General features: G+C 35.6%; 1 protein-coding gene across 2 annotated transcripts in view; it reads left to right on the forward strand.

Moving 5' to 3' along the window:
• AFG2A (AFG2 AAA ATPase homolog A) overlaps nt 1-19,300 on the forward strand; it is a 339,619-nt gene that overhangs the window by 32,248 nt on the left and 288,071 nt on the right. For both annotated transcript variants that reach the window (XM_059923550.1, XM_059923551.1), the window contains exon 10: nt 15,928-16,082. In XM_059923550.1, coding sequence (XP_059779533.1) covers nt 15,928-16,082 — 155 coding nt within the window. The remainder of the gene's footprint in view (nt 1-15,927; nt 16,083-19,300) is intronic.

Genomic DNA, 19,300 nt, shown 5'->3' on the forward strand with positions numbered 1-19,300 from the left:
ATAAAAATATGTGTATTTTTAAAAATTTAATTTCTTGCCATAGATTCTAGTATGGCCTCCTGAGGAATGGTGATGTCTAATAATTTAAGCTTAGCATCATAGAATTTTCTGCACACGGCTTCATTCCCAATGGGCTGGAAACAACCTGGGGTTGTGTTTTTTTTGGGAGTTGTTTGGCCAGGGCCTTTTGAACAGTAGTGTCCCAATGAAGTACTAGATATTATTTATGTAAGAATGAGCTTTTCTTTTTTTAACAATAATATCCTTTGAGAAATTTCTGACTACTTTGTAACTGCATGACTTAACCTGGTGACAAAAGCAGTTATTAAAAAGACTACCTTTTCCAAAACAATAAAATAAAAAAAAATAAAGCTGATAATAATTTAGGGAAAATATTGATAAATTTTAATCTTTCCATTTAATAAATGACATAACTGATGGCCAGAGGAGCTAAGTTTTATATGTCAAGTGACATCTGAGCTAGTGGCAGATCTAGGACCATGGAGGGTTTGCATTAATATGATAGCTCCAAGGATCTTTAACTTTATAAGCTCTGATATGCGTTTAATTCATATAAATTCTGTTTCAACTTATGTTATTTTCAAGAATAGCATTTGTATAAAATACAGTACCTCTGTACAGCGTCTAGAATCATAGAACCTCATATTGAGAAAGAATCTGAAGGGCTCTGGCAGGAATTTCCAGTATCCTTGTTAATGTTTTTACAGCTTTTGCAAATCTGTAATCTTCCTTATTTTCTTTTTCCCTTTCTGACAATCTGCCATACTTCATCTTCTCACATATCTACAAACAAATGAATAGAGATGGATTTAGGTTTATTTAAAACATGTTCTTTCGTCTTTCTAAGAGTGAACTCTTTAAGGACAGAGATTTTGTCTTCTACTGTTCTTCAGGGATGCATAATCTCTAAAGTGTTAACGCTCATTCTTGTCCCTAGGCCTTTATATATGCTGTTCCCTCTGCCTTGAATACTCCGCTGCCTCTTTGGCCTCAGTTCCCATATTAGCAGTTTAACATCAACTCATTTTTCAGGTCTAACTAATTTAGCTTGTATACATGTTTTAGTCTCTCTTCATTTGTGAAATAAAGGAATATACTAAATGATTTCTGTGAGGGTTATCTAACTCTAAACTGTCACTAATCCTACTAAACTGAGTTAGATGTCCCTGACGTGTTTTTGTGCCACTTTGTTCTTTCCATGTCATAATACTTGGCACAGTATATAATAATAACTTGTTATCATGTCTTCTCTATTAGACTGTTAGCACTATGAGAGGTTTATCTGCCTTCTTGCTCTTTTGTACTCTAGAAAAGAGCTCAGTACATTGTTGAATGAATTAACTATGTCTAGGAGTTTCTAAGTGAATATTTTGAATGAATGAATAGAACTAATATTGAAGAAGAGTACCTGTGAAAGAGTAACTTATAGTCAATGAATATCTCTTCTCAGTGGCTTCATGACATGATATTTTATTTTACTATTTGCTTTGCTTTAATATGAATTGTACTGAATTGGCAAGTAAGTAACACAGGTACAGAATAGTGATTCTCTCATTGAGAACTGTTCTGTAAAAAATACTTGCAGATTCATTAACATAGGGAATGCTCTTGTCTCTCCTCAAGTCCTGTTCTTTTCTCCCTTGTTTATAGTGGCTTTGTTTATAGGTTTTTTTCCCTTTCACTTCATTTTTTATGTATTCTATTTTTTAATAAACTTCTTTCTGAAATATAACATATATAGAAAAGTGTAAAAACTATAAGATCCATGCATTTTCCAAAGTGAATACAGTCATGTGACCACATGAGTGTATTTATATATGTAACCAGATATAAAGCATTATTAGTGCCCTAGAACTTCCATCAGATTCTCTCCCAGCCACTACTCTTCATCTCAACACAAAAGGCAACCACTCTTTCTGGCTTCTAACACCATAGATTAGTTCAGCCTGTTTTGTGCTGTCTTCTTTCTCTCATATTATGGTTTGAGAGCGTCATCATTTTATTCTGCTGTAGCATTAGTTCATTTTTATTGCTATATTTTATTGTATAAATATTGGGAGTAATGATGCCATCAGTATTCTTGCACATATTTTTTTTGGTGCACAGATGTACACATTTCTGTTTGCTTTATATCTAGGGGTGGAATTATCAGGTTATAGAATATGTGTGTGTTGTTGTTAGTAAATACTGCCAAAAGTTTTCTGTGGTGATTGCTTCAATTTCCTCTTCCACTAGTAATGTGTGAAAATACCAGTTTCTTCTCATTCTTGCCAGAATTTTGTGGGTTTTTAACAGTATTTCATTGTGTTTTTATTTCTCTGAAGACTGAGTTGAATACTTTTTTATATATGTATTGCCCATTTAGATATCCTCCTTCGTGACATGCCTATTCAGATATCTGTTCAATTTTTCTATTGTGTTGCTTTTTAAAAAATAATTACTCTTTTTACAGTGTCTTTGAGGAATAGAAGTTTGTAACCATATACATTTATTATAACATAAATATAATGAACCAAGTTATCAACATTTTTCTTTATGGATAGTGATTTTTTTTTATCATGTTTAAGAAATCTATGTAAATTCCACAATTGTGAATATTTTATTTTATATTCTTTCATTTAAAGATGCTTTATTATCTTTCCTTTTACATTACTATCTATAATTATTTCACTTTTTTTCCATGTAGATAATTAGTTGTACCAGCACTAGTTAATGAAATGACCATTCTTCTTGCTCTGCAGTGTTACCTTTGTCATAAATCAAGAGTTTGGGTTTGTTCTGAATTCTCTGTTCTGTTTCATTGATCTCTTTCTCCTTGTGCAAAATACTGAAATATCTTTAATCACTTAAGCCTTCTGAAAAGACTTAATTTCTGGAGGGTAAGTGCACCTTTTTTCTTCTTCCTCGAGATTGTCTTGACTATTCTTGGGCCTTTGCATTTGCCTAGAACTTTAAACATCAGCTTGCTAGACTCCCTCCCTTCCAAGACAAAACAAAATTGGATTTCGATTGGAATTATTAAATCTCTTGATCAATTTAGGGAGAATTAGAAAGTTAATATCTACAAGTTATCTACCATGTGGTAGATCCCTTCGTTTATTTTAGATCTTTAATTTCTCTCACAGTTTTATAGTTTTAAGTGAAGAAGTGTTGCATAATGTTCATTAGGTTTATTCTAAGGTATTTAGGGTTTTTTGAATGCAGTTATAAATGACATCTTGTAAAGTTTCACTTTAATTGTGTTTGTTGGTATCTAGAAAAACTAAACTGTTATGTACTGACTTTGTGTCTACCTACCTTGCTAAATTCACTTATTAACTTTAATAGTGTGTATGGAAATTGGTTGAGTTTTTATGTATGTAGTCATGTTAAAGTTTTTTGTGTATACAGTCTGCAAATAATGACAGTTTTCATTCCTTTTAACCTCTACACTTCTTTTTCTTGCCTTGTTGTAGTGGTTAGGATCTTTAACATGGTGTTTAATAGAAGTGATAACAGTACTTATCCTTATCTCATTCTTGATCCTAGGGAGAAAATTTTTAACCTTTTACTATTAAGAATTATATTTGCTCTTTGTTGTTTGTAGCTAATATGATAGAGTAACAAAATTTCCATCTGTTCCTAGTTTTTATAATTAATGATATTGATTTTTATGACGTTCCTTTTCTGGGTCTATTGAGATAATCATATTCTCTTCTTTATTCTATTAACATGGAACATGATGTTGATTGATTTTCAAATGCTAAGCTAACTTTACATTCTTGGAATATAGCCATCTTGTCATGATGTATAATCCTTTATTTACATATTGATATTTTTGCTGATGTTTTGTTTAGGATATTTGCACCTATGTTCAGGAGAGATATCAGTCTGCAGTTTTCTTGTAATGTCCTTTTAAGATTTGAGGAACAGGGTTATGCTGGCCTCATGAATCAAGTTGGGAATTATCCTGACCTCTTTTTTTCTCTGCAAGAGTTTTTGTAAGCTTAGTGTTATATTCATACTTAACTACTTTGTAACATTAACCAGTGAAGCCATTCTATGTTTAGAATTTTCTTTGTGGGAAAGGTTTTAATTACATAATGAATTTAATAGCTATTGGAATATTCAATTATGTACTTTGTGTATTAGTTTTGATAAGGTTTCCCCCCCCCAGAAATTGGTTCATTTCATCTAAATTTTTGAGTTATTTGGTATAAGGTTATTCCTGATATCCTCTTATTATCTTTTCAATGGCCTGTAGGTTCTGTAGTGTAGACCATTCAGTAGTCATTTTTGCTTCCTGATATTGGTAATGTGTGTCTTTTCTCACATTTCCCTGATTCGTCTTGCCAGAGATTTATCTCTATTAGCCTTTTCAGAAAATAAACCTTTGGCTTTATTGATTTGTTTTTTTAATTGCACATTTGTTTTCCATTTCATTAATTTCTGTTCCTATCTTCATTTTTTCCTTCCCACTGTTTTGTTTTGTTTATTTGTTTTTGGTTTATTTTATTCTTTGTTTTATAAGATGAGCACCTCATTGACTTTCACCCTTTATTCTTCCCTAATATGTGCATTATGCCTGTCATTGTCCCTTTAAATACAGCTTTAGTAGCATCCCACAACTTTTCATCTTATATTTTCATTATTATTCAGTTAAAAAAATTAACAATTTTCATTGGATTTTTTTTTTTGACCATGAATTATTTGGAAATGTAATGGCTAATTTCCAAATATTTGTATTTTTGGTATCTTTTTGTTACTGATTTTGCTATTAAGTCTATTGTAATCAGAGAACATAAACTTTATGATTTCAATCCTTGAAATTTATGGAGAGTTGCTTTGTGTCCCACCCTGTGGTCAGTTTTGGTACTCCTTCCAGGTACCCTTGAAAGCATGGATATTTTACTATTTTGGATATTTATTGTTTTGTATATATGCCAATTAAGATAGGTGAGTTAGTTTTGTTTTTATAACTTCTACATATATATTTGTTTGTTTGTTTGTTTTTGTTACCGAGGGAAGTGTGTTAAAATCTGCAAGTAAGGCTGCAGATTTGTCTGTTTCTCCTTTTAGTTCTGCTTAATTTTGCTGTTTATACTTTGAGCCTTTGTTACTAGGCATGTATTAGAATTTTATGTATTCTTGGTGAATGGACCCTTTTATCATCCCGAAATGTCTAGTAATACCTCTTAAAGTCTATTTGATAGTAGATATAGAGGCACTATTTTCCTTTTACATTCATGGTATCCTTTTTCTATTTTACTTTCAACCTTTCTGTATTTTTATATTTCAGAATATGACTCTTGTAAACAGCACAAATTTGGGTTTTATTTTTTTCATCTATCTGGTGCTGTCAATTTTTTAATTCAAGTACATGATACGTTTATATTTAGGGTAATATCTTAAATACTTAGGTTTAATTTACCTTCTATTTGTCCCACTTGTATGTTTTTTTCATCTTTTTTACTGTCTTCTCTTGGAATAGTCAAGTATTTTTGTTACTTCCTCATCTTCTGGTTATCTTTTTAGTTATGTATTTTACTTATCTTTTAGTATTTATCTTACATACTACAATATGTCTCCTTGGCTTACTAGAGACTAGTGCAAGAAAAGTGCAAACAGTTTGGGAACACTTTGATTCTCTTTACTGCAATAACACTATTATTAGTGTTTTATTCAATTATTATTCATTTATATTTGTCTACATATTTGGTGGTCCCTGTAACAAACCACTAAGTTTGATGCCCCACTAGGAGTCGTCACAGGACTCAGCATATAGTTGTATTAATAGCCTTGATTTATTTCAATGAAAGGATACCAAGCAGAAGCAGCCCAAGGCACATAGCGCAAAGTGTGGAAAAAAATAGGCACAAGCTTCCAAGAGTCCTCTCCCAGTGGAGTCACACAGGACATTTAAAAAATCCTCCAGCAATGAAGTGTGACAACACGTATGCAATGTTGTCTACCAGAAAAGATCATTAGAGACACAGTGCTAGGGATCTACACAATGAGCCAATTTTCCTATTATTTATTTACCAGCTACTAAATAGCCTGTCCTTTCCTCATTGATTTATGATATATTATTGTAAATTTATCAGATATTAATATTATACATGTATGGATTATCTCTGAACTCTATTCTGTCCCAGTGTGGTCTGTCTAGTCTTATAACTTTTAAACACATTTTTAATACTATTAATTATATCTTAATATCCAGTAAGGTAAATCTTATTTATTTGCATTACTGTTGACTTAGTTATGTATAGACCTTTATTCAACAGTATATTTTTAGAGAAAGTTTATTCTAATTTAGCAAAAATATACAACTGACATTTTGATTGCGGTCACATTTACAATATATAGATTATTTTGAATATAATTGATGTTTTTGTCGTATTGTCATCCCATTCAAGAACATGGGATGTCTCCCTTGTATTCATATTTTCCTCTTTATTAGAATTGTCTCCATAGAGGTGTTATGTTTTTGGTTAGGAAAATTCCTATATACTTTATTATTTTTGTCATTGTTGTGAATGGTATCTTTTTTCTTACTATATTTTAAAATTGCTTTTCTTGGTATAGAAAAAGCTTATATTGATTATTTTTTGCAGGTTGTCTACCTTGCTTATCTCCTATAATTCTAATAGTTTTCTTTTGATTTTTTTTTTTTGGCTTTTCTGGGTAAATGATTGTTATATGCAAATAATGGCAGTTTTATTTCTTTCCATCCTTTTGGCTCTTTCTCAGTCTCATTTTTTCTATTCTTAATTGCCAGGGACTCCACAATTGAATTATCCAGTAGTAGTGATAGTGGTGTCCTTGTCTTGTTGACAGTTTTGAAGACACTGCATGTAAAGTTTTTTCATCAAGTGTAATATTTGCTAAAGATTTCTGGAATGTAATCTTAAATACACTTTGCTAAGAGCATTTTGAATTATCTTTATCATTATAAATGGATGTTGAATCTTATCAAATATTTTTTCTGCATTAGTAAAAATAATTATATAATCTCAGTAATGTGGTGAGTTAGGTTTTTTGATGAACTGGCCTTTCATTTCTGAGATAAACTCTATTTGATTGTGAAATATAATTTTTAATGCACTGTTAGATTTAGTCAGCTAATATTTTATTTAGAACTTTTGTCCCATGTCCGTAAGTGAAAGGCATTTTTTTCTTGTTCATATTTGGTTTTGGAGTCAAGGTTATATTAGCCTCTTAAAATGTTTGGGTAGTTTTGCTCTCACTTATAAAAACCTCAGTCTGGGGGACTTCCCTGGTGGCCCAGTGGTTAAGAATCCTCCTGCCAATGCAATGGACATGGGTTCGATCCCTCGTCCGGGAAGATCCCACATGCTGTGGAGCAGCTGAGCCTGTGTGCTACAACTACTGAGCCTGCGCTCTAGAGCCCGCGAGCCACAGCTACTGAAGCCTGCACACCTAGAGCCTGTGCTCTGCAACAAGAGAAACCACTGCAATGAGAAGGCCGTGCACCGCAACAAAGAGTAGCCCCCGCTCGCCACAACTAGGGAAAGTCCTGCGTGCAGCAATGAAGACCCAATGCAGCCAAAAATATAAATAAATAAATAAATAAATAAATAAATAAATAAAATAAATTTGTTTAAAAAGAAAAAAACCTCAGTCTGCATATAATGGGAAAAAAGGATATTTCTTAAAAATTCCATAGGATTGTTATTTGTGTCATGATCCAGTTAGGAGATAGAACCTCTACCACTCATTTTTGTAGAGAGAATTTACTATAAAGAATTCATAACAAATTATAAAATTACTAACTGAGAAGCTACTATCACCCGTAAGGCTGGGGAAACAAAGGAAAGAGGTTGGGATTTCTAAAATCTAGAACTCAGACCTCTGAAGAACTGCCTGATATTTTGAAGGCTGGCTCAGACCTCTGAGAATGTGGCACTGGTAGGTTGGTGCTGATGTCTCTTAGGGGTTGCTAGAGTGGTGGTCACAGGAATAGCAGACAGACCGGAAGCCCACAGAAGTAAAGAGTTAGTCCCTTCTCTCCCCTTCATCTGCAGTCTCTCTCTAGAGCTTTGCTCTAGCATTGGCAAAGCCTACCATGGAGCCAAAGTGTAGTTTGCAGTCTCAGCCCCAAGTATCACAAAGCCAAGTTTAGAAGTATGGTTTTGGAGCTGAAAGTCAATAATTTAGTAACTGGTACAACTGAAAACTAAGTTACATAATGCTCATATAATCTCTGTGTGAGCTGCAAAAGAAATTATATAAGGAACTAAATGTTAAGAATAGAATGGTAGTAAAAACTGTTGTAGATTTTATCTAAGAGGGAATTATAACAAAAACATTTATCAGGAAACAGGAGGGGTTAAAAATAAATGCATTCAACTCAGATAGCTGGAAAAGAGCAACACAGTAAACCCAAACATGAAAGAAATTTAAAATGTAAGGGTAGAGTCAGTAGACTTGAGAACAAAACAACAAAGTTTAAAATAATCTCATTCTTTGACAAGATTTTTAAGATTATGAAGTCAGACCAAGGTCCATTCAAGAGACAGAATCACACTAGTGGAAGTTTTTGGTGAAAGAGAAAAGTAGATGGAAATAAAATATAGAATGGAGGAAATAATGACATGGTAGAGATCAAAAAAACAATTGTTCATTCTGTATGTTAAAAAACCTTGTTTGCGGAAGAATAATGTGGAGATCTATGTCACTGGCTTACCTATTAATTTCCTTGCAGTCTCATGATTAACTTTACTTTGATTAACTCTACTTAAATATGTATGTTAACATTTCTAGTATAACCATTAAAATAATAGAGTGTATAACTTTAAAACTAAATACAAGGCAAAATGGAATGTGAAAAACACAAAAGATTGAGTCTCAAAGAAAGCAAGAAAAGGAAGTGGTAAGGATTAGAATAATTTTAATGCAAAACTCACTCCTGAAGATAAGGATGACTACTGTATATTGATAAAACATTCAGTTCACTGGGAAGCTATAACTGTTTTAAATCTGATGTACTTGACAGGGTAGCTTTGAAATATATAAAACAAAAATTTTTGTAACTACAAGGAGAAATGAACAGAACCATTTTAGTGAGTTTTAACACATCTCTGTCAGTCGTTGAGGATAGAGAAGGTTTGAAGAACACTATCAACAAACTTGATGTAATGGATGTGTATTTGGAACACTGAACCAACAACATATATACAGATTCAAACAGGTAGAGAATGTTTATGAATTTGCCATTCGAAAAATTAATTTCATACAAACCTTGTTCTCTAAGTTAAATTCAGTCAGTTAAAAAACTTTCACAGTTTGGAAATTAGAATATTTTAAATAAATTATTGGTTGAACTGTAATATGCAAATAAAAAGCTATTTGGAATTGAATGATCAAAATCTGTGGTATGCAGCTAAAGCAATTCTTACAGGGAAATTTACAACCTGAAATTCTTATGTTAGAAATGAAGAAAGGTTGAGAAATAAAAAGCTGTGCATTATTATTAAAAAAATAATAAACCCTAAAAAACAGAAAGATTTAATAAAGATTAGACAGAAATGAATGGAAGAAGAAAAGAATTATGAGAAATAAGTAGAATGATTTTATGTGCTATTCCATACTGATTGCCCTCCCCTCCCTGCTACCTCTGCATGGGTATCATGAGCTCTGGAGTTATCACAGCCTCTGCTCAGCTTCTCTTGTTGATTCCAGTACTTCATTAGAAGCTCTACTTGGGCAGATCTTTTACTTTATTTAAAGAATAGTCCCTGGCTTTATTGGCGAGGGGAGGCAAAACTATTCCTGCAGCTTTTCTCTAGGTCCCAACTATTTAGACCATGGTGATTTCCACTACTCTGTCTTCCAGTTTGCTGATGCATTCTTCTGTATCATGTAATCTACTGTTGATTCCTTCTAGTGTATCTTTTATTTTAGTTATTCTTTTTTTTTGAAGTATAGATGATTTATAATACAGTGTTGTGTTAATTTCAGGTGTATAACATAATGATTCAGTATTTTTGCAGTTTATATTCCATTATAGGTTATTATAAGATAATGGGTGTACTTTCCTGTGCTGTATAGTAAATCATTGTTGCTTATCTATTTTGTATATAGTAGTTTGTATCTGTTAAGCCCATACCCCTAATTTGTCCCACCCCACTTCCCTCTCCACTTTGGTAACCACAGGTTTGTTTTCTGTGTCTAAGTCTCATTCTGTTTTGTTTATACATTCATTTGTATTATTTTTTAGATTCCATATGTAAGTGATGTCATATAGTACTTGTCTCTTTCTGTCTGAGTTGTTTCACTATGCATAATATTCTCTAGGTCCATCCACGTTGATGCAGATGGCAGTATTGCATTCTTTTTTATGGCAGAATCATATTCCTGTGTTTGTGTGTGTATGTGTGTTTGTGTGTGAGTGTGTGTGTGTACATATATATTCTTTGATTTTTATGAGCTGTTTGTATATTTTGGATTTTATCAGTTATTGTATTCTTTTTTTTATAAATTTATTTTATTTATTTATTTTTGGGTGCATTGGGTCTTCGTTGCTGCGCGCAGGCTTTCTCTAGTTGTGGCGAGTGGGTACTACGCTTCATTGTGGTGCACGGGCTTCTTGTTGCGGTGGCTTCTCTTGTTGTGGAGCACGAGCTCTAGACGTGCGGGCTTCAGTAATTGTGGCACACAGGCTCAGTAGTTGTGGCTCGCGGGCTCTAGAGCGCAGGCTCAGTAGTTGTAGCTCACGGGCCTGGTTGCTCTGTGGCATGTGGGATCCTCCCAGACCAGGGATCAAACTTGTGTCCCTGCATTAGCAGGTGGATTCTTAACCACTGCACCACCAGGGAAGTCCCCAGTTATTGTATTCTTTACCTTTGTTTTCTTCATTATATTTTCTCTCTGTTAAAATTTTCACTGTGTTCATCCATTCTGTGTTTGCTGAGCATCTTTACGATTATTACCTTGAACTCTCTACTGAGTAGCTTGCTTATCTTCCCTTTGTTTAGTCCTTTTTCTGAGTCCTTTTTCTGAGTCCTTTGTCTTGTTCCTTTATTTGGAACATATTCCTCTGTCTCCTCATTTTGCAGATTTTGCTGTGGTTTTTTTTTCTGTGTGTTGGGTAGGTCAGTTATGTTGGCTGATTTTGGAGAAGTGGCCTTTTGTAGGTGACGTTCTGTGGGGCCCAGCAGCACACTCCCCTCTGGTCACTAGAACTATATGCTCTAGGGCAGCGGTCCCCAACCTTTTTGGCACCAGGGACTGGTTTTGTGGAAGATAATTTTTTCGCGTGTGGTGGGGGGCATGGGGGGATGGTTCAGGCGGTAACGTGAGCGATGGGAGCGGCAGATGAAGCTTTGCTCGCTCGCCCGGCACTCACCTCCTGCTCTGCAGCCCGGTTCCTAACAGTCCCCAGCCTGGGGGTTGGGGACCCTGGTCACTCTAGGGTGTAAGGTGTGAGCCTTACATGAACTGCATGGGTTCTTCTGTTTTGGTGAGGCTGACTGCTATTGGTGCTTGCAGAAGACACAGTTTTGTTTTTTTTTAATCAAAGTATAGTTGATTTACAGTGTTGTGTTAATTTCTGCTGTACAGCAAAGTGATTCAGTTATACATACATATATATATATATACACTTTTTTTTTTATAAATAAATGGTGTTGTCTGTGGTGTTATCTTTAATTTCTCCTGAATTTTTTGTTTATTTATTACATTTTTATTATTTATGGCTGTGTTGGGTCTTCGTTTCTGTGCGAGGGCTTTCTTTAGTTGCGGCAAGTGGGGGCCACTCTTCATCGTGGTGCGCGGGCCTCTCACTATTGCAGCCTCTCTTGTGGCGGAGCACAGGCTCCAGACGCACAGGCTCAGCAATTGTGGCTCACGGGCCTAGTGCTCCGCGGCATGTGGGATCTTCCCAGACCAGGGCTCGAACCCGTGTCCCCTGCATTAGCAGGCAGATTCTCAACCACTGCACCACCAGGGAAGCTCCCTATACACTTTAAAAAATATTCTTTTCCATTATGATTTATCATAGGATATTGAACATAGTTCTCTGTGCCATACAGTAGGACTTTGCTGCTTATCCGTTCCATATACAGTAAGGCCCCTACATACAAATGAGTACCATTCCAAGAGCCTGTTCGTAAGTCCATTTTTTTTGTAAGTCCAACAAAGTTAATCTAGGTACCCAACTAACACAATCAGCTATAGAGTACTGTACTGTAATAGGTTTATAATACTTTTCACACAAATAATACATAAAAAACAAACGCACACAAAAAATAAAACATTTTTAATCTTACAGTACAGTACCTTGAAAAGTACAGTAGTAGAGTACAACAGCTGGCATACAGGGGCTGGCACTGAGTGAACAGGCAAGAAGAGTTACTGACTGGAGGAGGGAGAGGAGGTGGGAGATGGTAGACCGAAGGATCGTCAGCAATAGGAGACAGAGGGCAAGCTGCAATTTCACTCACGCCTGACGTTGATGGCACAGGTTCTGGTTCCTTGCTGGATTGAATTCTATCTACCCTCTTGAAAAAACGATCCAGTGATGTCCGGGTAGTAGCTCTTTTTTTTCTCGTCATAGATGACATCGTAGCACTGGATTGCATTCTGAATGGCTGCTGCAGCCTTCCTGTACTGTTCTATGTTTGCGTCCTGTGCCTCAAAAACTAACAGTGCCTCCTCAAATAAAGAAAATCCCCTTGCCATTTCTTGCATCGTGAATCTCTTCGGTTCTTCAGTTTCTTATTCTTCCTGTTGTCGCTCCACTCTCTCAATTATTTTCACTTTTGTTTCCATCGTTATTGCTTGGCGTTTCTTAGCAGTACCACCTATATCACCGCTGCTTTTACAGTTGCTTCCCGACATCCTGGGCTTGAGATAAAGATACTGTACTACTGTACTCTATACAGCAGGGGTCCCGGAACTGGGCCGCACAACAGGAGGTGAGCGGCAGGCAAGCAAGCAAATCTTCATCTGCTGCTCCCCATCGCTTGCATTACTGCCTGAACCATATCCCTCCCCCCCGCCCACCACCGGTCTGTGGAAAAATTGTCTTCCACGAAACCAGTCTCTGGTGCCAAAACGTTTGGGGACTGCTGCTATACAGTACTCTACAGTAAAGTACACAAAAGCTCAACCAGTTTTAGAGGATGCATGCATGTGACAATGTATTCCAGACACGTGAACAAACTTACGTGATTAGACATGCAAATGCATGTTTGTATCTTTGAAAGTTCGAAACTTGAAGGTTCGTATGTAGGGGACTTACTGTATAAAAGCCTATATCTGCTAACCCCAGCCTTCCACTCCATCCCTCTCCTAACCTCCTCACCCTTGGCAAGCACCAGTCTGTTCTCTATTTCCATGATTCTGTTTCTGTTTCATAGACAGGTTCATTTGTGTCATATTGTAGATTCCACATGTAAGTGGTATCATATGGTATTTGTCTTTCCCTTTCTGACTGACTTGGAGACAGGGCTGTCCCCAGCTCAGCTGGCTGCCAGTCCCTGCCTTGTGAGTGGCTGCTGCCCTTTCCAAATCCCTTTCTCAAATGAAAATAATTGGTCTCCTTTATTGTCCCACTTTATGCCTTGTGACGTAAATGTGGGAAAATTAGACCACTTCCTTTGTTTCAGTTTCTAGTATATCAGTACTGGTAAGAGTAAGGTATCTGGTCTAAATTAGAAATATTGACAAGTATTGCCAGATAGCCATTTGGGACATGAAGTGTTAGATTCTTTTGGTCTTTTGATCACTTCCATTTTTGTAAGATTTTTTAGAACTGCTTTAATTCTTTCAGGTCACCAAGGTGCTGTTTAATACAACACAGTGCCTTATTACTGAGGATTTATTTATTTAGTTTTTTATGATTGCACCATTTAAAAGGTATGTTGGGCAGTGAAACAGCCTAATTTAAAGTAAACTTTTATTTTCATGTCAAGAACTGTGAAGGGTTTGCGATTTTACCCTACTTGCAAGTTATCAAGTTTCACAAGTGCTTTCTGAAGACACAGTATTCCTGGGTCAGAGTCAAAGGATAGACTACTACTTACAGCAACAGAAGTAGCCAGAGAAGCAGCATTTGCACCAGCTCCTGGAGCCTCACTTTTCACAAAGAGATACAAAAAGGGCTGGGTGACATCTGAGTCCTTATAAGGTGGCATTACAGGAGAACCTTGAGCTTAGGGAACCTTAATCTTTTATAATGGGCAGTAAGCATATCTGCCCTTTGCTTTGGAGGGAGACACTCTGTCTTCCTGTATACAAGCATCCTTGAAAAGATAGTATGTAACAGAGGCAGTTAGTGCTTCTGCTGGAAAGATAAGCAGAAATGTGAGAGATGTGAAGAATTATCTTTCAATATTTTTGGAAGGCAGAAAACCATATAGGTATTTGTAAGATAGACTTAAATAAGTGACATAGATTGCAGATTGCAGAGTATGGCCTAAGAAATTTTCCATAGAAAATAGTGATCTTTTTATATACATCTTCAGTTTCCTCTTTTGTAGCTTTTTTTCTGGTTAGCCTACTGTCTCGGAGACCTCCGTGAATATTAGACTCGCAGTGATAGCTTTCCTTGGGAAAGTTTACTGTGGATCTATTTTCTGAGTGGTGTATTATTCACTCTTTTTCCTTAGTAGTCAAAGATATCCAAACCTCTGTTTGGGAGAGTTTGTGTTTTCCTCCCTTGAACCAATGCTTCTGTTTCAAAGTTCAAATAAATGAAGGCAAGTAAGATGACAATTATGGCATCATTTTAATTTAGTAAAAATTCACTGAGGCATAACATTTTAGACAAAAGACATTAAAAATGATGGAGCTTGTTGTTGTCCCAGGGCAAGTTCAATTATTCAGACTGGATTTCTAAGAGGTCTCTGAGACTAAAATTCTTCAAAGTGGAACTTCATTGTGTACTACAACACAAATATAGCACTTCATCACAAAATACCCTCAGGCAAAGAGCACATAGGGACTTTGCTGCCCTCTAGACTAGAGGTCTTTGTCACAGATCAAGGGGCTCTAAATCTGGCAACTTTGATGGGGGGATGGCTTGCGGCATTCAGTCCTGTCAGTGCTTAAACTCCAAGCGAACAGCAAAAACAAAGAACCTAACATCGGTAATGTTTTAGGTCAGCATGATCTCTTTTAAGTTATTTTGCATCTCTCTAAATTTGACTTGGTTGATCATCTTTTTGGCTTTGTGGTATTTTACTATTCTGATTCTACTTCTCTATCTCTGCCTAAACCATCATTTGTTCCTATACTCCTCAAATGATCGACTTTCCTAAGATTGAGACGTCAGCCCTCATTCTTCCATCCCTGATCCCTCTCTAGCTTCCCTTTTATAGGTCTCTTCTCCTCCTATAATATCAGATCTCGTGTGTATACACATAACTCTGAAGTTTGATTCTGTTTTGAATTCGAAAACCACATTTCTAACTGCCAACTGAACATTTCCTTCAAGATGTTCTGCCAATACCTTACAAAACTTGTAACTCTGGTTTGTGTGTATTAACAAAAAGGGCAGGGCAAAAGGTATGTTACCGTTTTAATATTTTACTCTTTTCAAAGAAATTCTCCAAACAGGTTATTTTGACAAACCTTTATGGTCTTTTTTGTGGAAGTTGTTTTGTAAATTTTATTTCGCATATATAAAATATCTGTCTTTTCATATTTCATAGCAGTTTGTCATATTTTTACCGCCAAAACTAAGCATTTAGATTTTTGCCTTCATCCCCCACATTATCCCTTCTCCCTCCCCACCCTCCCGCCACTGTACACGCACGCACGCACATGCACAAGCACACAAAATTTTAAATATTATAATATGCATGAGCTTTGGGGTTTTTGTTATTATTTTTATTGGTAATGGTTCAGTGTGTATTTATGAGGTGGAAGACAAAGCTTGTGTTACTTTTCTCTTTACAGGTCTTCGTGCCTTGAGGAGAGTCTTGAGGAAACACCCTAACCTCCCTGACAGCAAGATGGCTGGGCTGGTGAAGATTACCCTGCAAGATTTCTTGCAGGGGATGAATGACATCAGGCCCAGTGCCATGAGGGAGGTAGCAGTTGATGTCCCAAATGTAAGTCATTTGTACCCTCATGCTAGCCACACTGTTTGAATTAAACTCTGAAAGAAACTAAGACCCCAGGGAAACTACCTTCCTAAACTAAACTTAAAAAAATATTTTTTTTAATTGAAATTTTTATGGAGATAATTGTAGATTTAGTACAGTTGTAAGAACTACTTTAGGGAGAGCCTATGTATCCTTTACCCAGTCCCCCCCCCCCAATGGTAACATCTTACAAAACTATAATACAATATCACAAGCAGGATATTGTAGAATCATCGATCTTTTGCAGATTTCCCCAATGTTGCCTGTACTCATTTATGTTTTCGTGTGTGTCTGTGTATTTAGTTCTGTGCAGTTTTATTACATGTAAAGTTTTGTGTATCCATCACCAGAATCGAGATACTGAGGATTTCCATCACCACAATGATCCCTTGCTTTGCCCTTTCATAACTACACCCACCTTGTTCCTGCATCCGTTTCCAAAATTCTGTCATTTCAGAAGTGTTATATAAATGGAATTATACATTATGCAATTGTTTGGGATTAGTTTTTTTCGCTTACTGTAATTCCCTGGCGATTCATGCAAGTTGTTATATATCAATAGTTTGTTCCTTTCTTTTGCTGGGTAGTATTCCATGGTATATGTGTACAATAGTTTGTTTAACCATTCACCAGTTGAAGGACATCTGGATTGTTTCCAGTTTGGGGCTATTATGAATAAAGCTTCTATGAACATTTTTCTACAGATATTGTGTGAATATAAGTTTTCATTTCTCTGGAACAAATGCCCAAGTGTAGTACAGTTACTGGGTTGTATACTAATTCCATGTTTAGTTTTACAAGAAAATGTCAACTAGGCTAATTTTAGAACAAAAAAAAAATCTTCTAGTTAATGATACTTTCTACTAATGATGCTTGATGTTTCCTTGGGTCCTTTTACATATACTTCATCATTGACTGTCTCTGCAGAGTTTTCAGTGAGATCACCACAAGGGCAACAGAAGTTACCTTTTATGCATGGACCACCTGTTACGTCACCTGTGATACACATGGGCCTAATATTCGGGGGTGGGGGATGGCCTTATAGTTTTCTTTAAATATATTAATATTTTTAGAAAATGAACATTGAAACAAGCATTGGCAGTGTGTTCTGCATTATATTATATTGTAATATGTCAATATGTATCTTGAAGTGTCAAAAGAGAGCTGTTACTTAAACTTATTTCACCATGGACCACGTGGAGCAGAGACTTGCAGCATTTTGCAGTGTGGTAGATTGCAAAAAATGACCACAGATTCTTCCCATCACTGCGTTTGCCCTTTTGCACTGCAGTCTTGTAGCTCCTACTGTTAACGCTGGGGAGTCAAGTTTTCCATTCTTGAATCTGCACTTGGCCATGTAACTTGCTTTGGCCAGTGGAGTGTTAGCAGCCGTAATGCAAGCAGGCTTGAAAGTGCTTAGGGCTTGCCTTCTCTTGCTGGTCTTTGACATTGCATTAGCTTTGTTAAGAAATCTGTACTAGCTTCCTGGAGGATGAGAGACTGTGTGAACAGAGATGAGCCCTCCTAGTTGAGATCCCCTCATTCTAGTCATCACCAATTGTCAGACATGTGATGCCATGCTAGACTATCCCACTCCGATCAAAGTCTGCCCCAACCAGGAGAAACCAGTTAACCCTCAGAATTGTCAGAAATAATAAAGTTATTTTGAGCCACTAAATTTTATGGTCATTAGCAAAAGCTAAGTGAAGCAGGCACTTGTTTGCTTCTTATAGAACACAGTTGTTTTGTAAGTTTAGGCTGGGAAACGGTACCCTGGAGATAAGAACATTCCCAAGGACTAACTGCTAGTTTAGGCTGCTTAATGTGATTTTGAATTCTTTTTGAAACATTTTCAAATTTACTACTGAAAGCTCAACTTTGGGGTTTTTCAGAAGCTCTGTAGGAGAACATGCTAATTTCGTATGAATAATTTGACAAATGGAATTATAGAATGAAGAATGATTGATGTTGGGTTAGTAGAAACTTCACTTCTTTGGAACTAAAGTTCACTTCTTTGGTCTAAAGTTCGGGGACATTGATTGGTATGAATACCAATATTGGTATGAATATTTGCAGTATTTATCTGTATTTTATTGGGTACCGTAACATAATATAATGAGTCAGGTAGACACCTAATCATCAAATGCCTCATGTGAAAATTTCAGGGGATAAGGTTATAACCAACTGCGCCATCCCAAAACATTTTAGTGATTAAAAAAGTTTAGGAGCTAAAGAAACCTACAGTCGGCTTTTAAACTTAAAGTTATTGCCAATGAAGAATGTGTTTAAACAGTGGCTGTCCGCTCTTAGAACTGCTGAACTGATTTATTCATCACAGGAACTGGTACTAAAACTGCATTTTTAATTGCTCTAATGAAAGAGTTTTTCCTTTATTTTCTTTTGATACAGTATTTACAGTCCATGGACTTGTGCCATTTTCCATTTGGCGTTTTATTATTTGGTCTAAGGCCATGGTGTACTATGATGTTACTCATGAGCTCCAAAGTGATTAGCCTTGGTCAGAGTACTTTCTTACATTGCTTTTCATGCTCACTTCAGATTGTAAAAATTTTCCTGAGAAGTCAACATTTCTATAATTGGATTCCTAAAGTTCACTCTTCTGATTTCTGGCTATTACACCTACAAAAATATCTCCAAATTATTTCTGCAGAAGATTTAATACTTATTTTGCTATAGAAAACCTGTTTCAAGTAGCTAGTTAATTGCAGGCTTTTTTTTAATAGTAAAGTGAGCATTCAGCATCTTTTGAGAAAAGATTTAGTGTGTGAAATTAAACCTTCTAAATCACACTTGCTAAAGTTTGAAAGAAATGTCTTAAGGTTGGAATGTTGCCAATTATAATATAGTGCATTATTAATTTCAGGAGACCACAAGTGTTAGCCACTTACTTAAATGTAATGTTTCCTTTTTTTGGACTTTCTGAATTGGTGATTATACCAATTGGTGCGTTAAAAGTCAAATGTATTTTACAATTAATCAGTGATGAAAGTCAATTATATTTCTTTACTTGAGGAATCCTTAGAATCTTTGAATATGCTAATATACATTGTAAAATTTCAGTTTTTCACCCAGAGATAACTGTTAATATTTTGTCACAGTTCCAATAGATTTTTTAGAATTTTATAGATTTTCTTCTGTGCATATAGGTATCTTAATATAGTTAA

Source organism: Balaenoptera ricei, chromosome 5 (genome assembly GCF_028023285.1).
Source record: "Balaenoptera ricei isolate mBalRic1 chromosome 5, mBalRic1.hap2, whole genome shotgun sequence".
Taxonomy (NCBI): Eukaryota; Metazoa; Chordata; class Mammalia; order Artiodactyla; family Balaenopteridae; genus Balaenoptera; species Balaenoptera ricei.